General features: G+C 34.5%; 1 protein-coding gene and 1 long non-coding RNA gene across 3 annotated transcripts; both read left to right on the top strand.

Moving 5' to 3' along the window:
- Positions 1 to 3636, top strand: LOC104741813 (putative cellulose synthase-like protein D6). The gene is made up of 4 exons (XM_010462732.1): positions 1 to 61; positions 204 to 614; positions 728 to 1559; positions 1649 to 3636. The coding sequence occupies exons 2-4, from the start codon at positions 247 to 249 to the stop codon at positions 3404 to 3406; spliced, it is 2958 nt and encodes a 985-aa protein (XP_010461034.1). The 5' UTR covers positions 1 to 61; positions 204 to 246; the 3' UTR covers positions 3407 to 3636.
- Positions 6663 to 8087, top strand: LOC104741812. 2 transcript variants are annotated; one of them, XR_760379.1, is made up of 4 exons: positions 6663 to 6787; positions 7073 to 7171; positions 7552 to 7610; positions 7895 to 8087. It is a non-coding gene; the product is annotated as an uncharacterized LOC104741812 (long non-coding RNA). The 2 variants fall into 2 exon arrangements; XR_760380.1 differs by having other exon boundaries at positions 7475 to 7610.

Genomic DNA, 8827 nt, shown 5'->3' with positions numbered 1-8827 from the left:
AANTAACATTTTTTTTTTTTAAAAAGATCTCATCAGTGATACTGATTTTGTATTGAAAAGGGTAAGAATTCCTTATGGATTTGATTCTCAATTTAATTTTCTCCACAGATCTTTTCCATTAAAAAAACCGAATACTTTGATTCTCCAAATAAATCTATATTCACTCAGTGCCGTTTTTTTTTGGCTCCGTCGCATATTTCCAGATTCCGGCGACGGCAGGATTAGATTGTGCTCATATATCAAACGATGTCCGGAGAATCTCCTTTAAGACATCCCAGAATCAGCCACGTGTCAAACTCCGGCAGCGATTTCGGAAGCAAGGAAGATTACACCAGTTACATCGTCCAGGTCCCTCCGACGCCGGACAACAACCCGGCGTCTCTTTCAATCGTTCTCTGTGACATCGATCCAAATCCGGTGACGGTTCCGACCGCTCCTGGAGACACCGATTCCGGTTCATCTTGCAAAGACGACGAACCGGATCAAACCGATCTGAGAAACAGTGAAGAAGAAGAAGAAGAAGAAGACGAAGAAGAGGATACCTTGCTTTACAAGATATCGCATCCTTTAACTCGTATCGTTAAAATCTCTCCGCTCATCATCGCTCTTTATCGGTACTAATATTATCTCTCTCTGCACGTGTCAGTTACAAACACTTTGATGTCACACTTTTCAGGATGTGTTGTGATTTTGTTTATATTTTTTTTTTTTTTTATTATTATTACAGGACTCTAATAGTTGTTCGAGTTGTATCTCTTGGTCTGTTTCTCACCTGGAGAATCAGAAACCCAAACAACAAAGCAATATGGTTATGGTTACTCTCTGTAATCTGCGAAATCTGGTTTGCTTTCTCTTGGTTACTCGACCAAATACCTAAGTTGTTCCCTGTGAACCACGGAACCGATATCGAAGCCTTAAAGGAGACATTCGAACCGTCATCAGAGCCCGATAAACCGACCGAGAAATCGGATCTTCCGGGTATTGATGTGTTTGTCTCAACGGCTGATGCAGAGAAAGAGCCTCCACTAGTTACAGCCAACACAATCCTATCCATTTTATCCGTTGACTATCCTGTTCAGAAGCTCTCTTGTTATCTCTCAGATGATGGAGGATCGCTTCTTACCTTTGAAGCAATGGCTGAAGCGGCTAGCTTTGCGAAAACATGGGTGCCGTTTTGCAGGAAACATAACATCGAGCCGAGGAATCCGGAGAGTTACTTTGGTTTGAAGAGGGATCCTTATAAGGGAATGGTGAGGCATGATTTTGTTAGAGATCGACGGTATGTGAAACGAGGTTACGAGGAGTTTAAGGTTCGGGTTAATGCGCTGTCTCATTCCATTAGAAGGAGATCGGATGCGTTTAATAGCAAAGAAGAGATGAAAGCTTTAGAGAAATGGAAGCATTGGAAGATTAGAGTTGAAGAGGACCAATTCAAGGAGCCAAGGCCTGCTTTAGTAGCTCCTAAAGCTACTTGGATGAGCGATGGAACTCACTGGCCAGGTACTTGGGCGGTCCCATGTCCGCACCATTCCAGAGGTGATCACGCTAGTGTCATACAGGTAAAGAAAACGCATGGTTTGAGATCTGCTTGATATATAGCGTATGAGTTTTGACTCATTGAGAATGGTGATTTTTGTTTTGCTTGTAGGTGTTACTTGATCCTCCTGGAGACAAACCAGTTATGGGGAGAGGTGGTGAAGGGCGCACACTTGATTTTGAAGGGATAGACATTCGTTTACCGATGCTTGTTTACGTGAGCCGCGAGAAACGACCTGGCTATGACCATAACAAGAAGGCAGGAGCTATGAATGCTTTGGTACGAGCCTCGGCTATAATGTCTAATGGACCGTTCATCTTGAACTTGGACTGTGACCATTATGTCTACAACTCTAAAGCATTTAGAAATGGGATCTGTTTCATGATGGACGGTGATGGTGACCGCGTTTGCTATGTTCAGTTTCCGCAGAGGTTTGAAGGAATCGATCCTTCTGACCGCTATGCTAACAACAATACTGTCTTCTTTGACATTAATCTGCGGGCTCTCGATGGGATCCAAGGTCCAATGTACGTCGGAACAGGATGCCTCTTCCGTCGAACCGCGCTTTACGGTTTCAACCCGCCTGATGTTTTTGTGGCGTACGAAGAACCATCTGGTTGTTTCGACTGCTGTTTCCCGCGGATCAAGAAACGTAGGCCCGCAACCGTAGCTTCTGAACCAGAGCGCTACATTGACGTCGAGGACGAAGATCGGGTTGATATCAGTTTGATTCCAAAGCAGTTCGGTAGCTCGAGTATGCTAGTGAGTTCAGTTAAGGTCGCGGAGTTTCAAGGTAGGCCTCTAGCTTCGATTCACTCGAGCAGACGCGGACGTCCTCCTGGTTCTTTAACCGGAAGTCGTGAACCGCTTGATGTTGCGATGGTAAACGAGGCGGTTAACGTGATCTCTTGCTGGTACGAGGACAAAACAGAATGGGGAATCAATGTCGGATGGATCTACGGATCAGTAACCGAAGATGTCGTGACCGGTTTTCGAATGCACGAAAAAGGATGGAGATCATTCTATTGTGTAACGGAGCCAGACGCATTCCGCGGGACGGCGCCTATAAACCTAACTGACCGGCTCCACCAGGTTCTCCGTTGGGCCACTGGTTCAGTCGAGATCTTCTTCTCCCGAAACAACGCTATCTTCGCGGGTCGGAAACTCAAATTCCTCCAGAGAATATCTTACCTCAACGTTGGAATATACCCATTCACAAGCATTTTCATCTTAACCTATTGCTTCCTCCCGCCGTTATCTCTCTTCTCTGGTCACTTCGTTGTTGAAACACTAACCGGATCATTCCTCGTTTACCTTTTGATAATCACATTGTCTCTCTGTGGATTAGCTGTTCTTGAAGTCAAGTGGTCAGGTATCTCTTTAGAAGAGTGGTGGAGAAACGAACAGTTCTGGTTAATAGGCGGCACTAGCGCACATTTAGTTGCGGTGCTTCAAGGTATACTCAAAGTCATAGCCGGAATCGAAATCTCATTCACCTTGACTTCAAAATCTTCAACAGGAGGAGATGACGAAGAGGATGATTTCGCTGATCTTTATCTCTTTAAATGGACTTCTCTGATGATTCTCCCGCTGACTATCATAATCTTGAACATCGTAGCGATACTTTTCGCGGTTTGTAGGACTGTTTTCAGTGAGAAACCACAGTGGAGTAATCTTCTTGGTGGGACTTTCTTTGCTGCTTGGGTGTTGCTTCATATGTATCCGTTTGCGAAAGGTTTGATGGGAAGAGGAGGAAGAACACCGACAATTGTGTATGTTTGGTCAGGACTTATCGCTATTTGCTTGTCTCTTCTCTATATTACTATCAAGAATTCGGACATTGATGGAGGATGGTTTCTGGTGACTTAGATACATCCCCATAGATAGGAGAATGTAAATATATGTTATACTGCTGCAGGTTGGGAACTGATAACAGAGTGGTGATATAAGCAACATAGTAGCATACATTTTATTTTTTAAACAGATCATTCCATCTTGGTTTCTTTTATTTTGTTTTCTGATGGTTTAATCCGTTAAGATTGTCTTGGTTGGTTTTATATGTTTTGTGCGATTGTTATAAACCAAACTAGATTTTAACCCGCGGTACACTGTAAACCAATTTTTGTTATTTTTTATTGTTTTTATATCTACGAGGTTCAGTTTTTCCTACTCCCTGGGACCACGTACATATTTCGATTTCACTAGAACAAGAAAGCAAATACAACCTATTCGCAAACGCGTAAATCAGACACAACCCTCTTAATTCACCGCTTCGTTCTATAACATAAAATCTTAAGGATAAATCTCTACCCTTAACTAACACCGAGCCTAGATTCAAACCAATATAACCTAACCTTTGGCTAAACTCCCCCTGAGCCTAGGACTCAGACCCACCGTGATGTCGCGGGGAAGTATTATAGAAAAAAATATTTTAAATTTAAAATTTAAAAATATACATTATGAAATTATTTGAATGTAATAGAATAGTTTGAATACATAAACTGTTACTATAAACACAATCATCAAAATGAAAACTTATAACAAAAAATATTATGTAGAATAAACGTAACTTTGCAAAACATATTGTTTAAAGTATTATAAATATAAGATTTTTTTATGAAGAATTATGGTAAAGAGCTACAACTAAAAAAAATCATTATGACGAAGTGATCCTTACTGAGTATATTGAACTAATGGTTATAATGAGTAATGTAATTTTCTATTAAATAACTATAATTAAAAATATATTTAATAATGAGTGAAATAGTATCAATAGAAAATTAAAATTAAAATACCAACTCTTATGAACAAAATAAAATAAATTTTTAATATTAAAATAGTTTTTAACGAAAAGTGATGATAAATAGACACAACTGTAAATTCTATATTAAGTTTTATTAAATTTCTATATTACTATAATCATTTCTAAAATTTTAGTTAGATTATAGAATAAAATTGAATATTAGATATTAATATTCAAATTATTTAGATTTAATATAAAATGAAAAATTTGTTTCAACAACAATGATTTGTTAGTTATTGATGAAGAGACAAACATATAAAGAGTTCAAAATATATGATTATTTAAATAGACACACCTATTAGAACGAAAAGTTGTGATGAAAAAATATGTACAAAATATTGTGAAAAGACACAACTCTACAATGAACAAATACAACTATTTGAATTTAAAAAAAACAAATAAAAACATTTTTTTTACGAAAAGGTACTACGAAAAATTGCAACTGTTGTGTGTGCACTTTATTATACCTACAAACTCATATAAACTGCTTTTAAATAGAATACATCTTTATTACCATATTCAAAAGTCAAATCCAAAAGCTTGTTATATAATCCATTTAACTCTTCGAAAAAGACTCTAGGTATAAAATTAACTAAAAGTTGTAAATTAAATTCATCATTCCAAAAATCTTTTGTTAAATCAAGAATTGGAGGAATCTCTTTACTTTTAAAAGAATGAATGCTAGAGAATAATTTAGAGAGCTGTAAAAACCGTTGAGATTGAAATTTTATATTATTTGGTATCATGGCAAAAAAAATGAAAACAGTTCAAACAGACAAATATATATAGATTTCAAAAGATACGAATATTCGAATAGACACAACTCTACAATGAACAGTTGCAACTTTACAAAAAAACCGTTACAATGAACAATCGCAACTTTGTGTAAAACACACAATTTAAATTTTCTACAGATTTTTTTGGAAAATTATCCAAAAAGTACGATTGAAAAAACACAACTTTGGTGGCATATATTCAGATTGCTATTATATATAGGTATTTTCATTAATTTTTTATATAAGATTTACTAAAAGTTGTAAATTAGATTTCATCATTCCAAAAATCTTTTGTTAAATCAAGAATTGGAGGAATTTCTTACTTTTAAAAGAAAAAATGCTAGAGAATAATCTAGAGATCTGAAAAAACCGTTGTGATTGAAATTTTATATTATTTTGTGTCATGGCAAAAAAATAAAAACAGTTCAAACAGACAAATATATAGATTTCAAAAGATATGAATATTCGAATAGACACAACTCTACAATGAGCAGTTGCAACTTTACAAAAAAACCGTTACAATGAACAATCACAACTTTTTGTTAAACACATAATTTAAATTTTCTACATATTTTTGGGAAGATTATCCAAAAGGTATGATTGAAAAACACAACCTTTGGTGGCATTTATTCAGATTGTTACCATATTAAAAAGTCAAATCTAAAAACTCACTATGTAATCCAACTAACTCTTGAAAAAACACTCTAGGTATTGTCATTAAACTTTTATATTTAAAATTAACTAAAAGATGTAAATTAGATTCATCATTCCAAATTTTTTTTTGTTATATCAAGAATTAGAAGAATGTCTTGACCTTTAAAAGAATGAATGCTAGAAAATAATTTAGAAAAATATATAAACCATTGAGATTGAAATTTTAGTTGATTTTGTGTCATGGCAAAAAAAATAAAAACAGTTCAAACAAACATATATATATAGATTTCAAAAGATACGAATGTTCCAACCAACACAACTTTACAGTGAACAGTTGTAACTTTTCATAAATAACCGTTTCAATGATCCATCACGACTTTTCAGAAAATATCCAAAAGGTACGATTGAAAAAACACAACTGTTGGTTGCATTTCTTCGGATTGTTATTATTATATAGATTAAAAATGAAATTTTATGAACCCAAATATATAACGGTAGTAATTTTGTAGTTAGAGTTTATGTAAACCGGGTTTTAAAATATTATTTATTTGTTTGCGTTTATGTGTTAAATGTATTATTGCTATATAATTTAATTTTATATGTTTTATTCAAACTTACTGTAAACAATTTTAGACACTTGTTTGCATCATAAACAACAATGCCTAATCATATTTTTCCTGTTTAAAAATAAAGTATATGTATATATAACTTTATGTTTTACTTTCACAACATAAGTTTTTTTTTGTATATAAGCTGAAAAAAAAAGTTTTTTTTGTATATTAACATTTGGTCTGCTGAGGCCCATTACGAAAAAACAGTCAATATCATCAAATTTAATTGATGGGTTAAAATGTCGTGGTCCAGTTCCTTACAAAGTACTAATATAGTTTTTCTTTTTTTGTCGGATTGTTTTTTTTTTGTTCTCTCCTGAAACGAATAAAATCCTTACAGTATCTGATTCCAACGATGTTGCTCTTTACTTGATTTCATAATCTCTGGAATTATGCCGTCGCAAAGGTATTTCCTTATCCAAAATGCCTAGTATCGTGGTTTGAAGGCTGTCGTTTTGCTATTAATGAATTTGCTGTTTACAATTATCTGTTTTACAAATTGGGGTTTGGTAATTTGGATCGGAATATTGGTGATTCCTACATGGGCAACACTCAATTCGACTGAATCGATATGGTTCTTCACCTGTTATGGTTTCCGTGTTATAGTTTATCACGAAACCTCAACTTCACGGTTAGATCCAATTATATTTGGTATAAAGACAATATATTTTCATTTGAATTTTTTATTTAGGAAGGTGGGAGCGGAATATTACCTTTGTATGTTTTCACTTTGACAAATCTGAGGATGCAAAACACAATGACACCATTTGATGCAAATGAGCCCCACAAGGTACAATACCCTCTCGTCCCTATCAATCAAAATTTGATTTTAGTTCACGTTTTTTTAATAAAGGCTTAGAATTAGGCAGACAAATGTAACCTTTCGTCCCGCATCTCAAACACGAGTTTGTGCATTGACTTGTTGTTAACTTCAACTGTCTCCATATCACCAATGTTCACCACTTGACCAATCAAATCTGTAAATTTTGTACAACATAATAGAAACCATTAGAGGAAGTCAATGTTTTTTTTAACCATAGATATTTTAAGAATATAAGAGGAAATCATAAATAGTTACCAATCAACATGTTAGTGTTAAGCTGGATTCTCCTGTGTTGGCTGTATACTGGCGCCAATTATGAAGGACTTTGACCTGGATTCTCCATGCAGTCTTAGTCTTGTATGGACAATGTCTCTGAGGAAACCAAAAGAAGCCGCCATTGTTTTAGGTATGGATTTATTTAGCTTTGTTTTTTTTTACTCTATCTTGGTGAGGTTGTGTTTATATAGTTTGTAATTGGGAATTGTTATGATTGCGTAATAAAAATAAAGAATATGCGGGATTCTCTATTGTTGGGAAGATTATTTTTTTTGCTGATAGGATTGAGAATATTATGTTCAGTAATTTGCGTATGTTTATGAATAAGGTGATGTTATGGGTGCGATATCTTTGGAGACTGATATCAAAATAATAGTAATTAATCTTGATTATGATTGATTGTTGAATTTGCAGAAAATTAGGCCTGAAGTAGAAGGAAGTTAAGAGGTCTTATACTTTCTATATTTTCGGCAAAAGAAGCTGTATTATTGTTTTTTAAATTTTTGTTGATTTTAATTATAATGGCATGATTGTAAATAGTTCTGAACTTGAAGCCTTCTTTGCTAAAATTGCTGTGAAAATGTTAATATAGATTTTAAATTTGCTTGTTCATGGTCAGAAAGCCCAACCGGGAAGGAGGTTAATTGGGGATATATTTAAATTTTTTTTGGAGAAAAAAATGGAAGTGTCGTTTCTTTATTTTGAATGTATGTTTTGTTTTAAATTTACGTTTAGTTTTAATTTTAAATGTACGATTTATTTTTTAGGCTCCATTATGTATAAATGATATATAGGGGATATTTATCAACGGCCAAGATATTTTTGAGTGAGGGTGAATTTCTGAGGTGGTGTAAGTATGATTTTTAATTTTTTTTCTTTTAAAATTTCTAAATGTTGAGGATAAGCTTGAATAGCTTGAGATAGAAGTTATCCTAATCTCACCAAGTCATGGTTTCCAAAAGAGATTAGGATTATAACAAGTTAGGAGTTATCTAATTGTTATTTTAAATAAAGATTATTAAAGGGTCTCTATATATAAGGAGTTGTTGGGATGTAACAACACTTGTGAGATTAGAGAGATTGAGAGTGCTTTAGTTTTGAGAAGTTTCTAAGGCAATAAACGAGAGTTATTCGTTAATCTTTTGTGCTTGATTCAATATTCTTTGTGCTTAATTCAATATTTGGTATCAGAGCATCATTGAATTTTAAGCATAAGTTTTTTTTTGTTTTCCTCTTTACAAGAGATTCGTCACTAGAGCAAAACATCTGTTTGCGACTAGCTAAATCTGTTTCGATCAAGAGACAAGGGAGATATCGTTGCTATGACATCCGCACCAAAGGAGACCG

The sequence above is a fragment of the Camelina sativa genome, chromosome 14 (assembly GCF_000633955.1).
Source record: "Camelina sativa cultivar DH55 chromosome 14, Cs, whole genome shotgun sequence".
Lineage (NCBI taxonomy): Eukaryota > Viridiplantae > Streptophyta > Magnoliopsida > Brassicales > Brassicaceae > Camelina > Camelina sativa.
This window is presented reverse-complemented; position numbering and strand designations above follow the sequence as displayed.